The 27,303-nt window shown below is 34.1% G+C and overlaps 4 protein-coding genes across 4 annotated transcripts; all 4 read left to right on the plus strand.

The window, feature by feature from the left end:
• Nucleotides 1–279: 279 nt before the first annotated feature.
• LOC18039969 (probable F-box protein At2g36090) lies at nt 280–1,494 on the plus strand. Its single transcript, XM_006430187.2, is given in 1 exon segment — nt 280–1,494. A coding segment is annotated over 1 exon segment (1,050 nt). The 5' UTR covers nt 280–315; the 3' UTR covers nt 1,366–1,494.
• A 4,790-nt stretch (nt 1,495–6,284) lies between these two features.
• Nucleotides 6,285–7,513, plus strand: LOC18039272 (probable F-box protein At2g36090). Its single transcript, XM_024181965.1, has one exon. The coding sequence runs from the start codon at nt 6,386–6,388 to the stop codon at nt 7,379–7,381; it is 996 nt and encodes a 331-aa protein (XP_024037733.1). The 5' UTR covers nt 6,285–6,385; the 3' UTR covers nt 7,382–7,513.
• A 6,093-nt stretch (nt 7,514–13,606) lies between these two features.
• On the plus strand, nt 13,607–14,874 carry LOC18039273 (probable F-box protein At2g36090). Its single transcript, XM_006430189.2, has one exon. It carries the CDS (start codon nt 13,664–13,666, stop codon nt 14,756–14,758), a length of 1,095 nt encoding a protein of 364 aa, XP_006430252.2. The 5' UTR covers nt 13,607–13,663; the 3' UTR covers nt 14,759–14,874.
• A 9,030-nt stretch (nt 14,875–23,904) lies between these two features.
• On the plus strand, nt 23,905–27,303 carry LOC18039274 (GDSL esterase/lipase At5g03610). Its single transcript, XM_024182682.1, has 5 exons — nt 23,905–24,117; nt 24,256–24,456; nt 25,537–25,808; nt 26,490–26,784; nt 26,909–27,303. The coding sequence occupies exons 1-5, from the start codon at nt 24,060–24,062 to the stop codon at nt 27,121–27,123; spliced, it is 1,041 nt and encodes a 346-aa protein (XP_024038450.1). The 5' UTR covers nt 23,905–24,059; the 3' UTR covers nt 27,124–27,303.

Below are 27,303 nucleotides of genomic sequence, written 5' to 3' on the forward strand. Positions count from 1 at the left end.
AAACGTAGTGTTTTGTATATTGTGATTTCACACTAACGGAAACACACCATCAGACGATACAAGGACATGAAAACCAAAAGGTCAATGTCCAAGACGTCGTGAAATGAATGGCAATTTTGTGATTAATTAACAGAAACCCAATTGTCCTATACAAAACCGACAAGACAGCCCTACACTGTGCGGAGAGTGTGCGTGCGTGTGCGTGTGCGTGTGTGTGTGTGTGTATATATATATATATTGTATAAACTGCGCATCTCGAAAGACATTTCACAAAAAAGAATTGCAATTTTACAACACCCCGCATCATCAAATCAAATGCATGATATGGCCACTTCGTCGTTGGCCGCCACCAACACAACCAGCAGCGGCAGCGGTTCAATCTCCACCATCCATCCTGACATCATCGAGACTCACGTCTTATCACGGCTGGACGCTTCTGCCCTCGCCTCCACCTCCTGTGTCTCCTCTCAACTCCACTCCCTCATCGCTTCCAACGAGTCTCTCTGGACAAACATTTGCAACTCCACGTGGCCCTCCACCGATATTCCACGTCTCCGCCACGTCATCTCCTCGTTCCCCAACGGGCCGCGCTCCTTCTTCTCCGACTCATTCACTAACCCAGACATCGCAGCCTCTTCCTCTCCGGTCAATCTCGATTGTCCGTCGGGATTAATCTCAGCCGTTGATATCTACTATCAGCACAAGACTGTACTAAGCAAAGCTGTCTTAACTGAATCATTCGATACCTCTCCGTTTAGAGTTGACTTACTTGACCCAAAAGACTCGGTGCCCACCGGGGTTGGTCAGCCGGTCAACGAGGACTTGAGTCGTGTACTCGGCGAGCGTTTGACGTTGAGTTGGATTCTGATCGATCCAATTGGACGGCGGGCGATGAATTTATCAAGCTACAAGCCGGTGACAGTAGAACGTCGCTCGTTGTCAACGGGAGAAGTGCACGTGCGTTATGGGTGGGTCTTTAATGCAGGGGAGAAGGGATCAACAACGGAGTGCGTGAGATGTGGGATCTCAGTCACGTGCGAGGGGTCTCAGAACCAGAGCGGGGAGATGCAGGTGACGAAGGTGAGCTTGGAGTTGGAGGATATGTATGGAAAGCAATTGAGCGGGAAGGATAGTCTGGTAATTTTACGGAAGGGAATGGCGGGTAAAAGGGGGAACGTGAAGGGGAGGGAAGAGGAAGTGTGAGTAGATTGTTTTCTTACACTGAAATAAGAGTGTGAAATATGGAATAGAATCAATTTACATCAAGGAAGAATAGATACGTTGTATATGGCTTTTGGTGCATTGATATTTGCTTCGCTAGGGTTAGTAGTTGTTTCCAGGATATTTATGTTTCTCTTTTTATGAACTTCTGTAATTTATGGAAATCATGTAGAACTAGAGACAACATATATGCATGCAGGAAAAGCAAAATGTAGCTGGGAAACATCTTCAGTCATGTCTCTTTTGTTAATTTCACATGTACAAAGTCTTGCAACCAGCTGATATGTACAATTATGTATATATTATTACAAAGAGAAAATTATTAAGTAACGTACGCATGTTCATCTCCTCATCGTCAGCTTGTCGAGTTTACTAATTGGGTTTCTGTGTTTGCATGATTTTGTTCTTAATTGAAGTCATCCATTTTCACTCTTGTCAGCTACTGATCCAAGAGATTCTCTTTGCGTGCTATAACTATGCATTAATTCCACTTCTGTCATGGTGTACGTACACATGTATTTATAATGAGAAGGGTTTTTCGTATTTTTGGAGCATTGCTCTTTATTCATTCAATGCTTACCATATGAACATGGATATTTTCATAATTTGATTAAAGTATATATATGTGACAGTGAATAAATAAAAAATAAACACTACTTCAAGAGTATTGAAAACTTTTTTTTATTAATAACAGTTTATAGTTAGGATTTAATTACTTATATATATATTTTTCATTAACTACCTATCACAGCTTACTAAAAGGTCGGCACAAAAAATCAATCAGAATTTATTGGCTTGGAATTTGGTTCATTCAATATAACACGGCTGTCCAGCCTTTTCAATCAAATAATTGATACCATAACCACCCAGCCTTTGTGCAAATGAAGGGATGAAAGACCTATGTCGAGGCAATGCTAGAAGATCAGTTATGTGTTCCTCTCCTGCCAGTGCCAACACAACAAGATAATGGATGATTAAAAAGGTCAAATAACCACTTCATTTATAATAGAATAAAAGCACTTTCATCCCAAGACTCAACTCAAACTTGAAAATGAAATCATAATCAAATAAGGAAATAAAATTTCAGATCATTTCACTCTTTTTCAAATACCACTCTAATCTACTGAGAATTATATATATACGTTGAAATTAAATTCTAATTTCATCCTACATCAATTTGTTCGATTTTTTTTTTATACTAAGGTTTTTTTTTTCATAAAGATATATATCCTTAAATATCGTTACACATAAATTATGAACAATTAAATAGTAAGAGTATTGATTTACCCATTTGCTTTATGGAAATATTAAAATGATAAATTATGAACAATAATTAAATATTATTGATTACTCTTAATATAAATAACCCCTAATGTTAATGTTATATATTCGTATAAATATATTGGGGATCATTATTGTGATGTCAGTTGCTAACAAGTCTTTCTACATTAATGCCGGCCTCGGATGTGTAATTCATCTATTTCAATTTTTTTCACAAGTCACTAATAAAGTAATAACTCTTTCTAAAATAGCGAACAGTATTTACTCCTCACTCACTAAACCCCACGTTAGTGACGTTTTGACGTTGACACACATAGTCTTTAATCCTTCGAATTAAATTAAATTAAAGCTTAATTTACTAAATGTAATTGGTTTCGATTCTCTCATTAACTAAACTTCTCATAGATAAAAATATATATAAATGATTAGTTGATAAATTAATAAAAATTAAAAAAAATAATAAATTTTACCGATACACAATCATTTAAAAACACACGATCGTTAAAAAACGAAATTTTTTTTTAAGACAATCATTTAAAAGCACCTGTTGTTTGGGTTAATTGCTAGGAAAATCTTCCCCGAATTCCAGAGTTTTCCTCTATTCAACGAATAAAATGGGCTTTAGGCTTCTATTTTATTTGTATAGGCCGGCTGCAGGCCCGGGCCTTTTTTAATCACAATGTCGCCCTTACACTAATACCTTGACACGCGGTGTCCTGAGATTCGTTTTAGGTGTCATTACAAAATTTTGGGTCTTTACACGGCATTATCACTTGATGATTCCTAAGATGAGTCATTAACTAGATTGTTGCAAGAGATGTACTCCTGAGCACTTGATCTTCAGATCTTTCGGTCCTTCCAAACACTGAACAGTAAGGTTAATTGTTTTTTTCGTATCTTTGATTTTGCAGTAAAGATTGCTAATTTATTACATTTCAGTTGTTGAAACTACATTTTTTTTTTTTTATTCTCGTTTTGAGAGACAGAGAAAGACAACTGTGCAATTTTAACATAAATTGAGTATTAATGTGCTTATGGGTTAGGACCAATGTCCATGTAAAAAGCAATTAAGTGTCAATTTCGATAATTTGCATGTGTTTATTCTCATGATCGTCCCATGGATTACATATGATCCTGAAAATCCTTTACAAGGTGATCTTGTCATCTTGATACTCCTCAACGACAGTAGATAATAATTGCCATGACCTCGGCAAATTAAAAAGGCAAGAATTGAAGCCTAAAAACAGAAGAATTATAATATTTGGTAAGCCCATTCCTAATCAAACACTGTTTAAGAAGCCATCACAGTTACATCCTATTTTTGCATGTGGCTGCTCAGTTGTTGGCGAACACCCGCTATATCTCCCACCGTCCATCTTGATATCGTGCAAGGGATGTGACATGCAGCCTTAAAGCTGTTTGTCACGCAATTGCTTCCAAAACTTGCAGCCTTAGAGGTCAAAAATATGACAAGCAGCTAACTTTTGGAGACTATATATATGAAAGCACATAAATTGACAAAAGATTTGGAAGTTGTTGGATGTAAGACAAAGAACTGACGGCCAATGGCCTACACAACAAATACACATGCGATCCAGTCCCAATATTGGATGGGACTCAATTCTCCACCCAAAAAAATTATAAAGGTAAAATTATCTCCTATAATTAAGAGCAGAATATATATCTCTCTCTACTTTTATGTGAGGGTAAATATTTAGGCTGTATTATAATAAAATTATTAAGGATAATTTAGATGGATTTTTTATCGTAAATATTAGTATATATATATAAAAAGTGAATCTAATGCACGGCTGGAAACTTATTTGTCTTTCTATAATTAGAGGTAGAATAAATATCCCTTCAGAATTATGTAAATGTCAAAATTAGGGCGGCTATACTATAGTAGAATTATTAAAGATATAGATAGTCTTGATAGATTTTGATTTATCTCTTTGTAATTTAGGGTAGCATAAATATCTTTCTAATATTATGTGAGGAATGGAAATTCGGCCTATATTATAATAAAATTATGGAGGATAATTTCGATAAATTTATTATGGTAAATATTAGTGTATTAAAGAAAAAAGAAAAGAAAAGAAGTAAATCTGACGCGGCTTGGATCCAAAGATAAATCCTTCTAGAAGTGAGTCTATTGTGGGTAGGGCTGGGCAAACGGTTCGGTTTTTTCCGAACCGAACCGAAAAAATTTAATTCGGTTCGGTTCGGTTCTAAGGTAAAAAACCGAATGGTTTGAAATTACAAGAACCGATTGGTTTACATTCAGTTCGGTTTTGAACCGAACTGAACCGAAGAACCGATCGGTTCTTGCCAATTATTTACAAATTAATTTAATCAAAATTCAAAATATAAAATATAAAATGCTAAATCACAAAATTGTAAACTCACAAAATTTTATTTTTCTTGTTGTGAACTTATATTCTGTAAAATGCAAGTGAAAATTGTAAAATGCAGTGAGATTAGGTGAAAATTATAAAATGCAGTAAAACATTTGGTTAAAACTGTAAAATACAGGAATATGTGCGAACCGAACCAAACCAAACCGAACCGAATTTTAGAACCGAACCGAACCGAACCGAAATATTTCGGTTCGGTTCGTGTTCGGTTTGAGTTTTTAAGAACCGATTGGTTCCAGTTCGGTTCGGCCCGAACCGAACCGGAAAATGCCCACCCCTAATTGTGGGATTGACAATTTATCTCATTGTCAAGTTTATATCTTGGGATCCACAAAGTTGGCTATACAGGATTTAGGGAATTCCAGACAAAATTGTTTTACGAGACTTCTTAACTTTAACACTTAATAGAAATATAAAGAAATATCAAAATTTATTAAAAATTTTAATTATATCTTAAATTTTAATAATAATCAGTAAATTATTAAGAAATTGTAAAAAAAAAAAAATAGTCAACAAGATTTTTTTTTAACTTCTATTTGAATCTTTATTCCTTTTTTTTTTTTTTTGCTTCAAAAGTGGGCTAACAAATTTTTATTAGATAAGAACATAAGAAATTTAGTAATGTTAAATAATTATTTTTTTTTAAAATTGAAAGACAATAAAATTTTTACTTTTTTAGAAAATTTAATAATAATTTAATGGCAATACAAATATTTTAATTATAACTCTCTAACATTAAGGTTATTGATATATATTTGTATAAAAATGTTAGTTGTAGGATTTAAATTGAAATGACAAAGAATTTAAATTATTTTTGGAAAAAAATTAATAGTAATTTAACTGTTAGACAAAGATTATTAATTATAACTCTTTAATATAAAGACTATCAAATATATTTGTATAAGATAATTAATTATTACTTAAGAAGAAGTCAAGTAGGCTTTTTTTTTTACTAAAAAAAGTAAAAAAAAATTATTAATTCAAGTATTATTAGAGAAATATGATCGACTGCCTAGGTGATCCACACTAAAAGCCGCCAACAATTATAAATTAGGCATGACCATAAATAAAAAAAATGATATTTTGGACATCTCGATTTCGATTTCGCTTACTTACATATGCGGTCCTGTAAAGTCTGATTTCAAAGTTGACTGTTGTACATCTGATTTACCGCACACTTTCACCGCGTTATCACATCACACCACCCGCACACTTCACCAATTTCCCCAAGCCACATATTTTATAATTGGCAGCAGCCACCTTGGATCAGCTCCAAGGTAGCCAAAGCTCTTATAATTTTAACTAGCATCCTTTTCTAGAAGCGAACACGTGTCGCACTGGCGCCGATTAATGACAGTTTACTTTCTTTAAAAACTAACTCCAAGCCGTAAGCCCTCCCTCTTGTGTTTTGTGGTGAAGTAAACTCTTCCTACTCAAACACTGTACGGAGGCCATCATATCATCTGAGTATGGATCCTCCGTCGCCGGCAGACACTGCCCTCGCCAGCAGCTCAATCTTCACCGTCCCCCCTGATATCATGAAAACTCATGTCTTAACACGATTAGACGCTTCTGCCCTTGCCTCCGCCTCCTGCGTCTCCTCTCAGCTCTACCCCCTCGCTTCCTACGACGCTCTCTGGACAAACATTTGTAACTCCACGTGGCCCTCCACCAACACTCCACGTCTGCGCAGCGTCATCTCGTCTTTCCCCAAGGGGGCCCGCTCCTTCTTCTCCGACTCCATCACTAACCCCGACAACGCAACCCCTTCCTCTCTCAATCTCGACCTTCCATCGGAATTAATATCAGCCGTTGATATTTACTATCAGGACAGGCACATCTTCGGTAAAGTTGTCAAAACAGAAACATTCGAGGGCTCCCCGTTCAGAATTGACTTACTTGACCCGCAGGACTCGGTGCCAACCGGGCTAAATCAGCCGTTCAACGAGGGCGAGGGAAGTGAACTCAGCGACTATTTTAGGTTGAGTTGGATTCTGATCGACCCAATCGGACGGCGGGCGATGAATTTATCGAGCTGCAAGCCGGTGACCGTGGAACGTTGGAGGTTTATGACAGGAAAAGTGCGCATGCGTTATGCTTGTGTATTCTCTACAGGGGAAGATGAGTTCGTTCACTGTGAGATTATGGTCAAGTGCAAGGGGTCCCAGAGTGGGGAGATGCACGTGAGGAAGGTGAGGTTGCTCTTGGAAGACACGTGTGAAAAGCAATTGAGCGGGAAGGATGGTCTGGTAACTTTACTCAAGGGAATGGTGGGTAAAAGAGTAATTGTAAGAGGGAGGGAAGAGGAAGCAAAGCGGAGATACAAAACGCATTTGAAAATGAGCATGGAAAAGATGCAACTCGCGAGCGAGCTGCGGACGCGACAAAGGAGATTAGTAGAGGCGTCGTTTGTTGCTTCATTTTTGCTTATCTTGGGTTTATTTGTTTTCGTGGGCCGGATTTAATTTCCCCACCTTTCGGAACCTTATAGAAGAAAGAGTGGCGTTACCGGCGCACCCCGGAATAATTCTTTCGCAACCTCTTCTGTAAACACACCCCGGTTTAATAATTTCAAAACTTACCTTTTTCTCTTATAACGTACACTACCTTCAAATTCAATTCTCTGAATACCCTTGTCTACTATTAAAAAATAAAGTTTATATAGAGAACCAAGTTTTATAATCCACTTCGAAGCCTTGAAATTACTTACGAAAAGAAGTGGAGTTTAATAAAGAAGCAGACGACAGCTTAGAAAAGTAGAGCAAAATAATCTATTTTTATATGCTGGAGACTAATTAGTATTTTTCAATCTATGGAGGAGAGGAGAAACTTCAATAAAATAAGGAACCCCCAATCCTCCGTCAAGAAGTAAAAGTGATGAAGTTTGTGTCACGATCATGCGGAGATTTCTCTTTAAGACTAGCTAATTTCTTCTTGTAGAATGTTTGAAACAGAAAAGTTATAAGGTTGCTTTAATCCCAATTGCATGCATCAATGAAGCATATGTATTTTGGAAATATTTGGGATTAGCTCATCATCAAATTTGAAGGAACAGTTTACAAATATTAGTACAAATTTATAAACATAGACAACCAATTCCTTATTATTTAAGCCTTTTTCTCCATTGTTTTGAAAGGCTGCAGAGAAGAGAGGTATCAAAAACGAATTGTGCAGGCTGCTGAGGTTTCGTACTTCATTATATCTTTATTGTCTTTTAATGTAACTTTATAGATGGTTAAAATTGTAAAAACAGAAACGGGGTTTCAATAGGATTATTACTCTAGAAGAAAATGGAGAGAAATTAAGGGACAGAGCAAGAAATTAAGCAAAGTGTTTAACTTCTCCGTCCTCGGTATTGTTCACATGATATGTATATAAATTTTGTATCGAAAAATTCGTAACTGAAATTAAAATGGGGAAAATTGAAACCGATTCTTCATAAAAAGATAAAAATCTCACAGATTACCTATCTTTATAAACGTATAAGGAGGTCTCTAAAAAGTCTTTTCAGACCCTAAATAATCACATGATTCGGCCATATTCCCTTGAGTTATGAACTATGCGTTTTTTTTTTTTTCCCCCTTTCTTAGAGAGCTCTTAAACAACATATTTATTTGTCAATTTTACTTATTCAAAGAGTCAGACGCTACAATTAATCATTAAATAGTATCATTTATTTATTTTTATTATATTTCACAATTAATTTGTACCACATTTCTAAATGCTACATTTAATTTTTAGTATCGTAACACTTAGAAATGCTACAAAACAATGTTACATTCAAATATTCAATAATATCTAATACAATAGCATATCTATACGTGGTGTCATGTAATATCGAACAAACAGCAAAGTTAACAATAATTTTGTGGCACCAGAAAATGTTTTCAAAGGGAAAAAAAAAATAATTAGCGGGAAAATTTTGTCTACAGCAAAACATTAAGAAAAAGCCTCCATACATACAGATATAGTATTCTTTTTGCCTAAAATTGTTATTTTTATTTACCCCTCACCATCCAACGAAACCATGCTACTTCTTCACGCTGATAAAGTTTAGTATCTTGGCTTGATGTTGTATTAACAGTTTCCGTTTAATATCAATTTTACTAGTCGCTTGATTTAAAAAAAGAAGTTTGGTCGTGGACCTGCAACCGCCACCTCAACTTGTGTCACCTTTTTCAATATTGGCTTAATTTTTGTTGGATAAGACTATTTTTGTACTATGCAGGGTATTCAGCTGATTAGAGGGAAGTAGTATTGTTTTGGAACACAACAAATTAATGGATGTGGGTGCTAGACTTTTGGTGCTTTACTAATTTTTTGAACATGATTGTGCATATGATATTCCTTTTGGCACCTCTATGTTAATGATATGAAAGTTTATTTTCTTGATTAGACTCGGGAGCTCTCCGGCAAAGGTGTTTTTTTTTTTTTATATCGATCATCCCTGTAGTTTATTGAAATTGAGGTAAGCCTTTTTATCTGCTTGTAGCTTAATTGAATTGCCCAAATGATTGAATGAATATTGCAAGTGAGAAAACAATTTTGGTGATGCATAAAGAAAGAGATACATTTTGAATCAAATACCATGAATATCTACCGTTAACTACTGCAAATCTCTTTCTTAAATTGTTCTTGAAACCAAATTGCCTTCTACTTAATTCATTTTCTAGTTTAGTTCTAACATTTTAGTTGTTACCCTCTTACTACTACAATAGTCCAAAGCTACAAGTCGAAAAGAAAGCTCTTAGGACCAAAATTTTACTATTATTTAAATATTATGATGAAAATTTTTATATGCAAACTCATGAAAATAAACTTACATATCTAAATACTTACGCAAATGTTTCACTTTATTTATGTATTTTATGATAGTACATGCTTATCTTTTTTATTTTCTCAATTTATAATATTGCAGGTCGTGATGATAACGACAAGTGAAGAAGTTTTGGCCACATTCTGAAGATGAAGCATTAGTTTTTGTTTTTTTTTTTTTTTCTATTTTACAAGTAGCATATTTGCTGATAGTCAACCATAATTATTATTTGGAGTTGATATTTGATCTTCAACTTATGAAGTTTATACATTGCTACCTTGATGCAATATTTGATCTAATATATGGTACTTTTTGTTCATTTGGATTATAGGCTTGTATTTGAAAAAGTTTTGTATTATTATCAAGATGAATAATATAAATATCTAAGCTAATTGGCAATTTCTTTAAAATTATGATGACAGTGCTAATACATTGTTACCAAATATAATAGCAATGTCTAAATGCTACTAACTACTTAATTTTAAGCAACATAAAAATGCTCGAAATTATAAGAGATCATAGCATTTTTTACTGTATTGGGACTTAGAATTTGGGAGCATTTTATAAACGCTATGGCAAGTTATTTAGTAGCAATTTATAAATGCTATGAGTTATGAGATAGTAACATCTACCTAAAGCAACTAAAAATACATATGTAACTTTTATGGTATGCTACGAAAATGTAATTTATGGAATTTAATAATTGCTAATAGAAGAGTATACTTTTAATAACATGGCCTAACAAAGCACTTCGAAAGGTATTACCTTTTTACCTTTAGTAGCACATTGCAGGTGCTTCTAAATCTCAGTTTTGTTGTAGTGCTATATTGTTATAATATTTATCTATATTGCTTTTAATATTAATGCTCGTCTAAGACGAATGTTGATTGCTTTGCCAATTCATGGCTTCACATTACTGTTTTTCAGTGGGGGCAGATTCTACTTGCAAAAGTTTGAAAATTCTTCTATCAGCATGTAAATGGGTTTATAGATTTTCATAAGCTTGCTTCCAGTTCCAGTGTTAATTGTTTGGCTTTTCTAAAATGTAGTTTCTTTGTCTTGATTAAGGCTATGCATATTTCTAAGGGGTAAGGATTTTACTCTGTCCTTTACTAACTTGATTCTCCCCATACCCCCACTCTTCCACGCTCTCTTTTTCTCATTTCCTTAATAAATTCCCACGTTCTGTGTCCTTAAATTTCCATTCAGAAATTCAAAGACTTTTGATCTATCCGAGTAGATCTGTCCACCAACTTAGGGGTGGACATATTTTAACCGAATTGATCCAAACCGATCCAAATGGTCGATCCAAACCGATCCAAACCGACCATTTGGATCGGTTTGGATCGGTTTCATTAGTAAAAAAACTAGTTTCGGTTTATTGGATTGCAAACCGACATCACTCGGTTTGGATTTCTTCCAAACCGATTCAAACCGATCCAATCCAGAAATATTATATAATTACATTATATTCTAAGTTAAGCAATCTAACTAATTATATTTATCATTTTATGCAGATTTTGACAAATCAAAAGTAATTGGGACAAGTTTTGACGGACAAGATGCACAATATTTTAATTGTCAAATGTTGTTCAAGTTTATTTTAATTTTGTGAGTTTATTTTGAATGAACAAGTTAAGAACTTCTTTATTAGGATGTATTATGCTGTAAACTTGCATGGATGTATCTTTGAATTGTTATATAGATATCAAAACAGCTATGAATAATATAAAAGAGGTATCAATTTAGATTACGGACACAAAAAAATAACATATAATTTAAGTAAAATAATATAAAAGAAGTGGGATTTTAGCTAATAAGCTCAAACCGAGGATCCAAACCGATCCAGTCGGTTTGGATCAGTTCGGTTTGAAAATTTTTTAGGTTGATATCGGTTTGAAAATATTTCAAACCGATATGTTTTGATCGGTATTCTCAAACCGATCCAAACCGAATTTGCCCACCCCTACACCAACTATAGCTGGCAAAAGATTTAGAACATAATATTTTATGGGAGTTGCTCAAATTTGTATGGTTCCAAACTAATGATCTAATAGAAAAATCTCCGTGATCTCATCATTTTCTCCAAGTAATCTCATTTTCCGATCTCCTTTTTTTTTTTTTTAATGAAGAAATCAACATTGAAAAAAATACTATTTAAAAAAAAAAACTTGTCGGAAATCATAATTAATTCACCGACGATCCCAATTTTTTACATGCTGAATGTGATTATTATTATTATTATTAAAAAGAGAACTGACATCAGGTATCAAAAGATATTAGCACGAGGGCAGATTATGATAATAATTTGGAAAGCCAGAGTGCCATTTGTTGACCAGAGTGCTACATTACACATAACTAATAGCTCTTTCTAATTTTGGCAAATTGGTAAAAAGGGTAAATTATCGTCCTTAAGTTGAATAATATAATATAAATCATGTGGCTAACTTTTGTTGACCACGGACGGAAGCACATGCGACAAGTATAACGCATTTAAAATTCAGAAAACCTTATCTCAATGATAAGGTGTATGTCTCGGTTGAACACTGCACCAGGCACCTGATTGAAAATTTAATTTTATTAAGTATATATATGCCAAATGATTGTTCAGACAGATCACTGGATCTCAAACAAAATCTGACGGAAAGACTCAAATTAAAGATATTGAGTTGTGCGTAGTATTTTGTATGTGTATACAACATACCTGACTCATGGCAATCATATTATTGAGAAAAGGAATCCTGTTACTTTAAAAACACAAACCGAAAATAGAAGGAGGGGGGGACTGACGTAATTTTCAGATCTACGAGGGCAGCAAATATATGAACCCCAAACGCTAAACTCATTTTCGGAAAAAGTCATCTACTCATCATAACATTCATTACAATCTATTATATATCTTGTGACACTTTAATTCATTTAAAAAATTTAAGTCCCTAAATTAAATTGTTCGTTATTGCTCCATAGTCATTTCCCTTGTATGAGTAGCCTTTTTATTAATTAATTTGTTTAAATGCTATTTGGTGGCACAATCACTCACGATCAAAACTCACATATAGCGAGATAGGTTTTTTCTCGCAGCATACATACCTACAAACAGATTCTGAATCATATAGAATATAAGAAAAATAAGTTGTGATTTCATGGAGATCACGTAGCTGGCCCACAATCAGCATAACCATATATTAAATCTCACACATAAACGTAATACGACAACCACACAATCTGAATAATTTAATATCACCGAAAATTAATCACATGATTGATTTGAAGAAATGAAAGAGAGTAGAGAAGAGGAAAAGAAGAGAAAAAAAAAAGATAAGAAAATGTGTCTTTGTTGGGAGAATCTGTGCCTCTCGTTTCGAGTGGGAACTTCTAATCTGAGTTGTGGTACGGGCTTAAAGGTGTCTCCCACAGTTGGGACCCTCCCCAAGATACTTCGTGGTTAAAACAAAAAAAAAAAGATAAATTTTATGTCAAATTAAATAGTAAAATTGACGCATTTTTCTTATTTTCTCTCTCCTCCCTTCTCTCTCTATTGCTCTCCCCCCCTTTTTTTTTTTTTTTTTTTTTCATTTCTTCCAATCAATCGTGAACTGAGTTTATCCTAGCATGGTTGACTCCCCAACTGCATGGTTCGAGACAAGCAGATTTAACGATTAAAATTTGTAGCAACAAGCTCGCCATTTTTGACCATATATAAAAGCATATACTAAATTTTGCGGTACTATTTAAACAAAAAACGTGGTTAATGTATAATGGCAGTCCTGTTATTTTAAAAAAGAAATAGAAAAAGACAATAAAGTACGTTCTAGTATTGCTGAGGCTGCTGTGGGCAAACCGCATATATATACATATGGGTCCGCTTGACATGCAGTGTTATATCGCATACAGCCGTCTTCAATTTTTCTTTTTTCCCTTTTTAAAGGTTATGAACTCCAATCCCAAAAATCATCTTATCGAAAAGGTCAAACAAAAAGACGATTTACAAAGCCTCGCATCAAATCAAATGGATATGGATCCTCCGTCGTTGGCCGGCACCAGCAGCAGCTCAATCTCCGCCGTCCATCCTGATATTATCGAAACTCATATATTAACACGTTTAGACCCCACTGCCCTCGCTTCTGCCTCCTGCGCCTCCTCTCGACTCTACTCCCTCACTTCCAACGAAACTCTATGGACAAATATTTGCAACTCCACATGGCCCTCCACCAACCATCCACGTCTGCGCCACGTCATCTCATCGTTCCCCAAGGGGCCCCGCTCCTTCTTCTCCCACGCCTTTACTAACCCCGACATGGCAACCTCTTCCTCTCCGATGAATCTCGACTGTCCGCCAGGATTAATCTCAGCCGTTGATATCCACTTTCAGGAAAGGCATATATTCAGTAAAGTTGTCGAAACAGAAACAACTGACAGCTCCCCGTTTAGAGTTGACTTGCTCGAGACGAAAGATCCGGTGCCCACCGGCATACCTCACCCGGTCAATGAGGAAATGTATCGCGAAATCCTCGAGGGTTTAAAGTTGAGTTGGATTCTGATCGACCCAATCGGACGGCGGGCGATGAATGTGTCAAGCTACAAGCCGGTGACCGCCGCAGAGCGTCGCTGGCTGTCAACAGGAGAAGTACACCTGCGCTATGCATGGGTGTTCTCTGCCGGGCAAGAGGGATCGTCACTTGAGTACGTGAAATGTGGGGTTACGGCGACGTTCAGTGCGTCTCACACTGGGGAGATGCACGTGAGCAAGGTGAGTCTGCACTTGGAAGACATGTTTGGAAAGCATCTGAATGGGAAGGATAGTTTGGCAATTTTACACAAGGGAATGATGGGTAAAAGGGGAGTTGTAAAAGGGAGAGAAGAGGAAGGGAGGCGGAGATACGATGCGTATAAGAAGATGAGGAGAATTAAAATAATCCTGGGCGAGGTGAGGAAGCCACTAAACCGACAGAGGACATTAGATACATTGTTTTTGGCTTTTTCGGTATTCATTTTTGTTTTTCTTGTGTTACATATCTTTTTCTAAACATCATAGAAAACATTTGCTCCTCCATTATCGTTTGTTTACAGCGAAAAATTAGCATATTTGAAATAAGTTTAGTTAAACTATTGGAATTGTTGTAGATATAATTGATAAAAGTTGTTATTGATAAAGAGTAATGCACTTAGAGTTCATTTGGGATTGCTTTTAAGGTATTTAAAACTTATTTTAATGCACTTAGGGTTCATTTGGGATTGCTTTTAAGATATTTAAAACTTATTTTAATGCACTTAGGGTTCATTTGGGATTGCTTTTAAGTAGGGGTGGGCACGGTTCGAAATTAAGTAGAACCGATTTAAATCGGTTATTTTATAAAAAGAACCGAATAAGAACCGAACTCAATAAGAACCGAACTCAAACGGTTCTTTTCGGTTCGGTTCGGTTTTTTCGGTTCTGAGCCTATTAGGCCTATTTTGAATTTTTAAATTTTTAGCCCATTGGGCCTCATGAATGTAATAATTTTTTTCAACAATTAATTTATCCTAATTTTATTACAAATATTAACAATAAATACAAAGTATTCAAAACACATTTTATCACTAATATCTTACTAACTATTAATAAGATACTCCCAAATATATGAAATATTAAAATTTTAAAATATATAACCAAACTCCAATACTCCATCTATATAAACATAATCATAATGTTATAAAGAGAAATAACACATGTTTGATTTGAATAAAATCATGTTTGATTTGAATAAAATTATTAACACATGTTTGATTTGAATAAAATCAAAAAATAATTCGGTTTTTTGGTTCGGTTTTTCGGTTTAGCTAAGTGAACCGAATACCGAACCGACATTTCGGTTTTTTTTACAAACGGTATATTCGGTTTTTTTTTTAAAAAAAAACCAAACCGAATTAGAAAAAACCGTCGGTTCGGTTCGGTTTTTTTAAGACTACGGTTTTTTTGCCCACCCCTACTTTTAAGAGGTTTAAAACTTATTTTAAAAAGTTCAAAACTAATTTTAGCATTTAGTAATTTTTTTTAGAAATCATTTCTCACAAAATTAACCTATCCTTCAACAGATTTGAAAAAAAAAAGAAAGAAAAGAGTAACTTCTTAAAATATGATTCGAGAATCAGTTTTATTTTTATTTAAATATAAAATAAAAAAATAAAAATTAACAATATAAAAATATTTATTTTAGTTATCAATTATTATATATACACAACTAAAAAAGTGGCATATACATGTTTATAAATATATAAATAAATTTTATTGAATATTATGTCCAATAACTTGTATTATTTACCAAATAATGAATAATCATTTGTATGCTTACAGTAATTTAACAGTAATATTTACCAAATACATATGATTGCTTTTAACACTCACAACACTTTTAAAATAAATTTTATCAAAAATTTAATTAATTCTTTTCACAATTACTTATTTCTACAGTACAACTAATAGAAATTATTTCAAAAGCTACAACATTACCAAATTAGCCTTTACTCAATTGGGACACTCATTGGTGCAGCATCTTATGTATTATCTATTGATTGAGTTATAAAAATCATATGTAAATAATTATCATTAAAATCAATGAGTATATTATGCATGGTAATAAATGATTGGGAACACATAAGTGAATATTACAATTCAGTAAAACGTAGCATTATTGATTGATAAAAACACAACAAACTTCCGCTGTTGTTCATTTTTAGATACATAAAGATTTAGCTTATATAATAAACGAAGATTTTAAAAATAAAATGTTACAATTATAATTAAGATAGAGATTCTCTTCTTTTTCTTTTTCTTTTTTCATCTCTTAGTCTTTTCTTATTTTTAAATTTAGTTAAAAAGACTGGTTTAATTGTAAATAAAATAAAATAAAAAATTAATTTTATTATCAATATAAAAAATTAAAATTCAGTCTTGATCCTTTATTTAAGTATGAAAAATTAGGAGAGAAAATAAAATAAAATAAAGAGAGAATCCCACTTGAAAATTTAATTGATTTACAAAGGTTAAGTCAATCAATTTAATGTTGACGGATAATAAATTTTTGTGTCAAATAATATTAATATTGGTTTGACAATCAAACTTTTGAGTTGGGTGGTAAAGATCGAGACAAACATTCTTTATGTTGATTGTTGACATTGAATAGCTCCCTGTTTAAGAGTTAACTTACTTGACCCGAACGACTCCGTGCCAGCCGGGCTTCCTCCCCCGGTCAAAGATTGAACCCGGCAGCAAGTGGTCTTGGTTGAGGGGCGATGAATCTTATTTCCCAAGCTACAGAGCCGGTGACTATAGAACGTTGTTGGCTGACAACTGGAAAAGTGCACGTGCGTTATGCTTGGGAATTTCCGAACAGGGGAAGCCGATGAGTACGTTACGACTTACGTGAACCGCGGGGGTCATGGTCACATGCAAGGGTTCTCTGTGTGGGGAGGTATGCACGGGACGATGGTGAGTTTGCGTTTGGAAGACGTGTTTGGAAAGGAATTGAGGGGGAGGATAGTTTGGTAATTTTACTCCAGGGAACGGTGGGGGCAAAAGGCCAGTGAGTTATCTCTTTCCCATGTATCTTGCTGGATGTTTGCTTCCGATCAGCTAGTTATACACGATGGGTCTTTTTTAATATCGAGGTGTTGTAGTTTTTTAAATTATAGTTGCGTTAAAAAGAAAATTATAACTTATAAATGATTATAACAAAAATTATAAAAGATTATATGTATATTATATAATAATGGTATCAAATTAATTCAGTTTATAAGCCACAAATAATTGTTAGTATTTTAAAATTTTAAGCTGTTGTTGTTCAACCTCAATACCAAACAAACACAAGTTGATTAAAAAAAATTTGAATGAAAACTCCTAAATTTGTGAGACTTGTTTAATCGATTCATAACTTTCCCTCAAATATCATGCAAGAAAGTAAGCAGTCATTCTTTGGAATCTTCTAATCAATGAAATTTTCGAGTTGTTTTCGTGTACGAACTTTCTTTTCAGTTACTTTTCAACAAATTTTAAATGCATTCGATTTTGTTAAGTAAATTAATCATCGGTTTCAAATTTTCTTCAATTACAATATTTCTGACGTAGCAGGTAAGGATGACAATATAGTTACTTAAAGCCCAGCCCCTAAATGCATCCAACCCCGATGAAAAATTGTTATGATGATGATGATGATTTATTTTTTTTGGTCTTATCCATAAGGTATCTTGGGGAGGGCCCCAATTGTGGGAGACATCTTTAAGCCCGTACCATAATTTAGATTAGAAGTCTCCGCTCGAACCGGGAGGCACAGGTTCTCCCAACAAAGGCGACTTCCCTGCGACTCGAACTGGGGAACAAACCCAATCAAGCCACTTAAGGGGACTCAATTGCCAATGGAGCCAACACTTTATTGGTATGATGATGATGATGATAAAGCAACATGGCAGATCTCTGAATTTCAAGAAGCGTTCCTCCAAACTTTATGGAGAAAATTTGGTGGATAGAGGAAACTTCATGTGAGATTTATGCCTGCATTTATAAAGACGAATTTGTTGATGAGGTTTCGGTTTCTGTAAGTTGGGGAAAAAAAATGAGCTCCTAATCATTCATTCGTCTATTAATTTAAAATAGTAAATGAAGAGAATTATAAACAATTTTATTTTATTTTATTTTTTGAAGACGGAATAATCAACAATTTGATAACAAAACAAATTGTGGGTGGGAAGATGGGAGGGGGCTGCTGTGGTAATTTTGAAGATGAAGATTAGAAGAGTTAGGCTATGTTTGGCGGCTCAGAGCCTCAGAAAAAGACGGGATAAGGCTAACTTTTAGGACTCAAAATTTAAAATTTGTCCAAAGTGTGTTTGATTATGTGGATTTAAAAAAAAAACAAAACAAAAAGCTCGTTTTTATTCTAAAAGGAAAAAGTTAGGGCTCGTTTGGTATTGTTTTTGAATTTGTATTTTTTGAAAATAAAAATGAAAATAAAAATGGTGTTTTGCAGTTGCTGTATTTCGAATTTAAATATGCGTCTGGTATCATTTTCTGTATCCTATATTTTAAAACTGAAAACAGTAATATGTGTTTGGTAGACACAGTTGAAAATGATAAAATAAAAAATATGCGTTTGGTAATACTTTTTTCAAAAACAGTTTTTACTAAGCATTTACATTATATTTGTAGTCATAAAATAATTATTTAGCTAATACATACATAAATACAACAAAATAATTTAAACAAATTTATTATTAAAAAATTACATGACGATAAAGTTTTAAAATTAACATTAATTAAAAAAAAAGTTTGATAATAAACTGAAAGCATGCATGGTATGAACTAGAGTTAGTGCAATTTAACATGAAGCTTGCTCGTGCAAAATTATTTTATATAGCATTTGCAGTTTCAATTTCCAATTCCAAGGTTCTGATTCCATGCTCCCAAACACAGCAATAAATGTAAATCCAATTACACATCTTCTTGGAACAACTTTTTGTGAAGTAAGTGCCAATTTTTTTTTTTTTTTGAATATTCATTATGAAAACACATTAGACACGGAATTAGAAAGTTGTTTAACTGCTTTCCAGAAACAATATTTGCTCTGCCAAAAGAAAAAAAAAAAAAAAACTACTTCACATTGACTCACCAATCGACTCCTCCACTTTCAATCATAAATTCCACAATAATCAATAATCATCAGCACTAGCAGGAAAATTACATTACACGTTCAGCAACTCATATAACAAAGATTCCCAAGCAAATTAAAACCCAATGAATGCCAAATTCGATTGTACGCAATCCAAAGATTTGTTGTATATACAACAAAACACTTAACTGCAACTGCATCAAAGAAGGAGAGTGTCCTTCTGATTGTTATCCTCTGTTTGTATATCCAAAATTCATGGCCACGACGCTTGCTTCCTCCAATTCATTTCTGCTCAATACAACACCCCGTTCAAGGCTCATCATCAAGAACCCAAGATTCAGTGTGTTTGCCAAGAAAGCTGGACCGTTCCCTCCATTTCAGCTTGGCAAGTCGAAGGATGAGAATTCATCTAATGAAAGCTCAAATGGTGATTCCGGCAATTCCAATCCTTTTCGCTTCAACTTTGGTAAAGGTGCGGGATGTGACATCTTTGATCCCAGTTGTGAGCAGCCCTGGAACTGGGCAGGTCGGCGTTCGTATTTTGTGGCAACGGCCACGACGGAGAGAGAACGGCACACCAAAGGACAGCCGCGGTAGAGACGAAGTTGGAGCGGCGGCAGAGAAAATGATGTTGGAGGGAGAAAAGGAGAAAGCACCGCTGCCGTGACTAGATCGAGGATGGCCGGGGGGGGGGGGGTGTTGACCAGATCGAGAACGATGAGAGGGGGGAGAGGGTTGCTGCCGAAGAGAATGGGTTTTGTTTCTTAATCTATTTTTGAGTTTAGTTTGTAATATTTAGGAAACATGTTAAACATGTTTTCATGTTTGTAGTTATAACACTGGATCTGAATTTGTTATTTTGTGATTTGTTTTTTGAATCCATCTCACCAAACATATATTACGTTTGTATTATGAAAACAAAAATGAAAACAATGGGTAAAAAACACTACCAAACGGGCTCTTATTTATCCCGAATTTGCGCACCGAATGTAAAACACACCGTTTGATTTCATTTGCTTTAACACTTTCCCTTTCCTTAGTTTTTCTCTGTTACACACACATTTCTCATTTTCTTGCTTTTCTCTCTTACCCTCACACGTTTTAAATTAATGTATGAACAATAAATACTTACGGGTTTTGCAATGTAGAAGTTCAACACTTTCACAAACCAGTTCCAATTTTACAGTTTCCAAATGAAATTTTACACTTAGGATTTTTTAACACTGCAATGAAATCTCTACTCCGCTTAAACGAAAATAATATGAAAGGAAAAAGCAAATGAAACAAGTGCTGCACAGCTGGAGGCAATAAATGAAAAAAGCAAATGAAACTCGTTGACTGACAATCAAATTACACAAAGCAAATGAAACACGTGCTTCTCAAAAGCAAATGAAACCAGACGGTGCATTTTACATTCGAGGTAAATAGCAGCACTCATCTTAGAATTATTAATCTCTTTCTTCACGTAGGTTTACATTGGATAAGATATCTAGTGAAACTATTGTATTTTTTTTTTTATCAAGTCGAAAGCAAAAATTGGATGTTCTGAACAACAATCAAAAGTATTCAAATTTATTTTTGGATATGGCCTTCATCTTTTGTTTTTTTCGTTGGTTTGGTTGTAGGACTTGAAGACTCATATTTCTTCTTTGATCAATAAGTGAATTTACATGGTTTTCCAGTCAAATCTCAATTATTTCGCTTACCTTTTCCAACTATGTAGTGACATTCCTCTCATTTTTGTATTATCAATAATATTGTTTGGTTTTGTTTGTGGGTTTTTTTTTACTTTTTCTCATATCAAATTTGTTTGATTTTTAGACTTTTTGCTATTGTTTCTCCACTGCTTTATTTTCTTTAATTTCTTAATTACATAATTGCAGACATTTTCGTTATTGTTTATCGTTTCTCCATTGTTTTATTTTATAATTTATATTATACAATAATCTGTATCTTATTTAAATTAAATTGTTGCTCTATAGTTTAATGGAAATGTTATATATTGTAGAAAATGTTTATGTCGGGTGGCTATGTAGTGAGATGTAGGATATTATTGAATCAGGTGCATTTTTTAATAAAAAAATTGATGTCATTTATAGAAGGTAAATTTTGTTCAAAAGCTATTGTCAAAATTTAAGCATAATTCACTTCACTTAATTTTCATACTAATTATAATTTTTTTATTATCTAGTCCCATAAAACGCCAAACATAGGAAAACGCTGTTATAGCCATGTCCGACATTCATGAAACAAAAGATATCATTATATTTAATTCAAACTTTTAATCCAATCTGATCCTAAAAATTAATCGAGTCCAATTTTGTCTTCTAATTGTAGCCTCAGGGTTTTGCGGAATGTTTCTAGTTTTATATTAACATTTAAACATTTATTTTATTAAAAGGGTGTGATTTTAGAAGTTATAGGGTGTATTTTAAAATACTTTATCATTTAATTATTGGTCCAAGGGTTCGAGCCCGGCCCAACTTTGGCTTGGATACATTGAGCCCTTGTCAGGCCGAGCTCAGGGTTCGGGCTTTTTTTTTTTTTTTTTTTTTTTCCACATACCGCAGCAAGGTAGCAAAATAAGACGCCCTATTGAACAATAAACGTGTTTAGTTTGTTGACGTAGTCCAATCTATTGTTATAATAAATATCTCAAATAAATCGCTCACATAAGTTGTAAATACGACGGGAAATTGTTTTCGATAATGAAAAACATACCATCGGTAAGCTATTAGAATTATTCAACATAGTCTTGCCCACAAAATAGCAAAATACCCAACTATTTGAGCATAAAATTTTCATGTTCCTCACACCTGGCGCAATCCTCTTTTCCCACGCTGCTTCCTATTAAATAACCTTCCTTCTTGGCATACGCTATCCTCTTGCAATAAGGATTTGAATTTTATTAGTTTGAATTATTGAATATGATTATTTCCAGCTTTTATAGCCCATTGCCAACCACTCTCATGCCAAGATGTTTGCTTTTTCATGATTAGGTTGGGATTCTCCTAAGAAAACTGGGCATTTGATGCAATCCATAAATAATTTATTTATGTTAGGAATCTCAATATTTAAATCAAAATATTACATGTCATTCATTGATTAAATAATGAATTTTATATCTTTTAAAATTACTTAATCATCATCCAACAAATGAATATCACATTAATTATGACTTAAATTAAAACTTAAAAATATTAAAATAACTAACATTATTGTTTATAAATTGTGCACCTGCCCAATTTTCTTCAGCAGAAGCCCAACTTGACTATGCAAAGCAAAACATTTTGGCATGAGATTTGGTTGGCAACAGCCTATATAATATATTATATACATTATCAATAAAAGAATGTTTGAAGCGCTATTCTCATCAATGATAATTTAGCAAATGATGTCAACATAGTTGATGATGAGCTGCCTGTGGGCCAATAATTGGATCTTGGGCCATTTTGTGAGATTCACTCTATGTCATCTAGGTCCAAATAAAATCAAATATCGATCCAAACACTTACTCTGTGCAATCTCAATTTTCTGAGTTCCTTGTACGAGTTTAGACATCTGAAAAAAATAAATAAATAAATAAATGAACGAATCAAATTATGAATAGAAAATATTAAAGAAACACAAACTAGATGGGAACATTTTCACCAACAATTGCAAGTTTCAACTTGTTGAATGTCAAATTCAAAAGAATATTTATTTGGATTTCATTATTAGTTCACATTATCCGCACGGCTATTTAGTATTCACCCTTTCTTGGCTGCCGTTGATGAAAGTGAATGTGAGGAAATCAGAAGTGCACCAAATACGACCATTCACCAACTAATGGTATTAAAATATATAAATATTAGCACGTGGGCAGATTGTGATAAAATATTCCAAGAGCTTTTTCGATGTTGTGATGATTCCAAATTGACTTTAGTGGTATAGGGAAATATTCAAAAGCACTTCAAAGGATTTTTTTTTTTTTTTTAATTCTAAGGTAAGGGATTTAATATTAGGAGATTATTAGTCATTCGTTCAAAATTTATCATGTTATCAAAAATACCTCTAAAGTTAGAATTTGTTCAATTTTTCATCCATTATTTATGATGTGCATCAATTATCCACAAAAAATACATAATTAAATTCCTTTGATGAAGTTCTTCAAAGGATTAATATCATCATATAACAATAAACCAAAATCCTCCTAACCTCAATACTTTTGAAAATCAATTCATAGAACTTTATTTTTTAAATTAAATTCATAGAATTTATGTCACTAAAAAATTAATTAGTTGAACCATTCTAGATCTGCTTATGGATGCGAAACAATTTCTTCCTTTCATATTATGTTCTACAAATAAAAAGGATTTTTAATTCGTGTCAAATTTTCAGAAGTGTTCTACCCGTATGTCAGAAATCGGAACTTTTTGGACCCCGTTTTAGGTGAGTCGAATACCCCATAATCTGCTCGCTTAATTAATTAGCTTTATAAGGATTCCTAAGTTGACCAAAGCTATGTCACCGCTTGGTAGTCTCATCAAATCTAATCAAATGGCACGGATCTTCTATATATGAACTCATAAAGACCTTTGGATACCCTTCCAAGTTAATAGCTCCTCTGCTCTCTCTACCCTCTCATTTCAAAGCTATCGAGCAGGCCCCTACAATTGCTTTGCACCTTTTGTCTCGTCCCTTATTATGGACACAATAAAAGCTCTCCTCTTCTCCTTCTTCCATCTCCTATTCTTTCTCTCAGGTAAATAATTTATCTCAAACAAGCTATTTCCGAAATCTTTTCACTTCATAACTTAAAGTTCTTCTATTTTTAAGGGTCTATTATATCTTTAATTTGTAGCTGATTTTTGCATATGTTGAAAATTGCATTTGCATGCAGGGCAGCAGCAGCAAGTGCTTGGACACCGACAACTTTACGGTTTCAGGCCAACAAAGCTCTTTGTATTTGGAGACTCATATGTTGATACAGGAAACATCCCAAAATCTGTACTTGGTTCCTGGAAAGAACCCTACGGACTCACTTTCCCTGGAAAACCAGCCGGTCGTTTTTCGGATGGCCGTGTCTTGACTGATTACTTAGGTAAATTTATCAACATTAATTATTTTATCTCTATTTCTCTTGTGATGATTTACTTTATTTATTTATTTATTTTTTCTTTGATGGGTTTGCTTTATGTTTTTTTTTTTTCATTTCTCCCGTTTCGCGTGTTGTGTTATTTAAGTGCCAGTGGGTTCCTCTTCTCTGCAAGTTTGCTACTTTTGATATTGTGATGATTACTACTGAGTTGTTCACTTCTTCTTGCTTTTGCTCTTCTAACTTGCATTATTGAGTTACCTTTATTTCTTTTCTGGTTTCTTTTTCTTTCTATCACGTCAGATCAACAATTGAGCATTCTTTCTCTATCTCTCTCTCTCTCTATCTTTTTTTTTTTTTTAATTTTTTGGTAGTACGTCTTTAATACTTTCTCACGTGATTTTTTATATGATGGTACATTTTTGTTCTTTGTTAAACTTTATTATATAAACTCAAGTAATAAACCGTAACTTGCAGTGCTTCCCTAAGCTATTATGGCGGTACCTTACGGTCCTTTTTACCCGCCACATCATGATTTTTATCTCTGTTCTACTTATTTAGCTGCGTTTTAATTTGAACTCAGCTGTCAGCAGACCCACTAAATATATTATTTATAAATATTTTTCATCTTCTCCAAATGGGTCTGAAGCAAAAGTCTAAAAGGCTCTATATATGTATAATTCTTATATGCAAAGTTAGTAAGTTACAAACAAAATTAAAGGTGAGGTGGCACCGCGGCAACGCTTCTTCTATAAAGCAACTAGAACCATTATTATTAGAACCACCTTTAGTTATCAATTATTTAACCTAGCGCCTAATCTCCATAAACTTTATCGCTAGTGCTTTCCCAGCTAAGCTACTTCTAATGTTCTATCTCTACTTTAGTAACCCAAAGTTAGATTTATTAACGTGCAATTGTTTTCGTTGATTTAAATATTAATTAATTCAAGTCCCAAGATTCAACATAATTAACGAGTTAATTACACATGGTAACCATATATGTATTAGAAGTTATCAAATTTAAAAGTGTGTAACGCCAAAAAAAATTTATCATCAATATTTTTGTTTTCTGAACAATCGATGCAGCTAGGTTTGTGGGAATCAAGTCACCGATTGCGTACAGATGGAGGAAAATTGCGTTAAAAAACTTGAAATATGGCATGAATTTCGCGTTTGGTGGCACGGGGGTTTTCGATACATTGGTTGTGAACCCGAATATGACGACCCAAATCGATTTCTTCCAGCAAGTTATAAAGGAGGCAGTTTACTCTCCAGCTGACCTAAAATCTTCTTTGGCCCTCGTCTCAGCTGCCGGAAATGATTACTCTACTTACGTTGCCGTAAATGGTTCAGCTGAGGTACCGACAACTCTTACTTGTCAATTTTATTTATTTTTTCTTTTAAAAATCTTTAAAAATGGTCGAATCCCAAGCATATACATACCCTTACTGGTGGGACCCTAACATACATCATACATGTCATCCACCGTTGATTAGTTGGTGTCTGTATGTGTCCCGTCATAAATCAGATGGATGGCGACAAGCTTAAAGTTTGGACCCATTATAGGAGATTAGTGACAGACCCAAGTCAGCTACTTTACCTGGACGAATTGATCGAGCATTTTTGTACATGCCTGATGTACAGCTGGGATTGCCTCGGCTAATTTTTTTTTAAAATCTATTAAATTTGGTTATGCTAAAATTAATTTCTTTTAAGGTAATGCATCGCGCTCTTGTACATGCATGCACTTCAACAAATATGAATTTGAGTACGAATAACATGCTATTTTGAAAATATGTAAAGTCTATCATCTTTAATTTATTATATTATCTATATCATAGAACTTATAGTGATCGAAGTTACTTTCACTTTTAAATGATTTTGTTCTATGTGTATATTTACAACATGTACTAGTAAAATTTACTTGCATAAAGTACTTGTATAACAACCATCAACTTTGTAAAAAGAACAACACTAGATCTGATTAGCTCGAAATCCAAATTTGTTCAATCTCTTATACCTGTTTAATACTGTGACAGGGTTTCCAGCCGTTCATAACAAAAGTTGTGAACCAACTTACATTGAACATGAAGCGAATTCATGGATTGGGAGTGAGAAAAATTTTGGTGCCATCTCTGCCACCATTGGGATGTCTTCCTCAAAGCACTTCTAAACTGTCCTTCCAACAGTGCAACGAAACAGAGAATTCCCTCTCCGGCTTCCACAACCTTCTGTTGCAACAAGCTGTTGCAAAGCTGAACAATGAAACCAAAGATTCTGCTTTTGTCATTCTTGATCTTTTTGGCGCCTTCATGACTACTTTCAAGAACAAAGGTATCGTCATCTTATCATCTAGATTACGAATCGTTATGCTTTCAATATCTTCATTCATTTATTTCTATTATTATTGCAAGCAGGTAGGATATAACAATCTCTTGATCATCTCTTATGCCTGCAGGAAGCTCGAAGACTGAGAATCCGCTGATGCCATGCTGTGTTGGGATAGGGAAAGATTCCAGTTGTGGAAGTGTAGATGACAATGGAGTTAAGTTGTATACAGTCTGTGCGAAGCCTGAAGCATCATTCTTTTGGGACGGTGTTCATCCTTCACAGGAGGGATGGCAATCCGTGTATTCTGCTTTGAAACCCAAGCTTCAACAGATTTATTGTTAATTAGAATTTCAAGTGTCCAAATTTGTAATTCAGTTGTTAGCTAGCCATCGTGTTTTGTATGTTTTTATGTCAAGCCTCCGTCTTATTCAATTGTTCACAAACAGCGTTTGCTGGTCTGCTCGTTTTATGTGTGCGAGGAAATAACACAGATGGTGTCTTTTGCACGTAGCTGCAGCTTCA

The sequence above is a fragment of the Citrus clementina genome, unplaced genomic scaffold, assembly GCF_000493195.1.
Source record: "Citrus clementina cultivar Clemenules unplaced genomic scaffold, Citrus_clementina_v1.0 scaffold_6, whole genome shotgun sequence".
NCBI lineage: Eukaryota > Viridiplantae > Streptophyta > Magnoliopsida > Sapindales > Rutaceae > Citrus > Citrus x clementina.

Bases quoted from the DNA above. Each gene is read 5' to 3' on its own strand.
- LOC18039272 (XM_024181965.1), top strand. From the start codon at position 6,386: ATGGATCCTCCGTCGCCGGCAGACACTGCCCTCGCCAGCAGCTCAATC.
- LOC18039273 (XM_006430189.2), top strand. From the start codon at position 13,664: ATGAACTCCAATCCCAAAAATCATCTTATCGAAAAGGTCAAACAAAAA.
- LOC18039274 (XM_024182682.1), top strand. From the start codon at position 24,060: ATGGACACAATAAAAGCTCTCCTCTTCTCCTTCTTCCATCTCCTATTC. The intron at 24,457-25,536 runs GTAAATTTATCA...CAATCGATGCAG, and splicing joins TGTCTTGACTGATTACTTAG to CTAGGTTTGTGGGAATCAAG. The intron at 25,809-26,489 runs GTACCGACAACT...ATACTGTGACAG, and splicing joins CCGTAAATGGTTCAGCTGAG to GGTTTCCAGCCGTTCATAAC.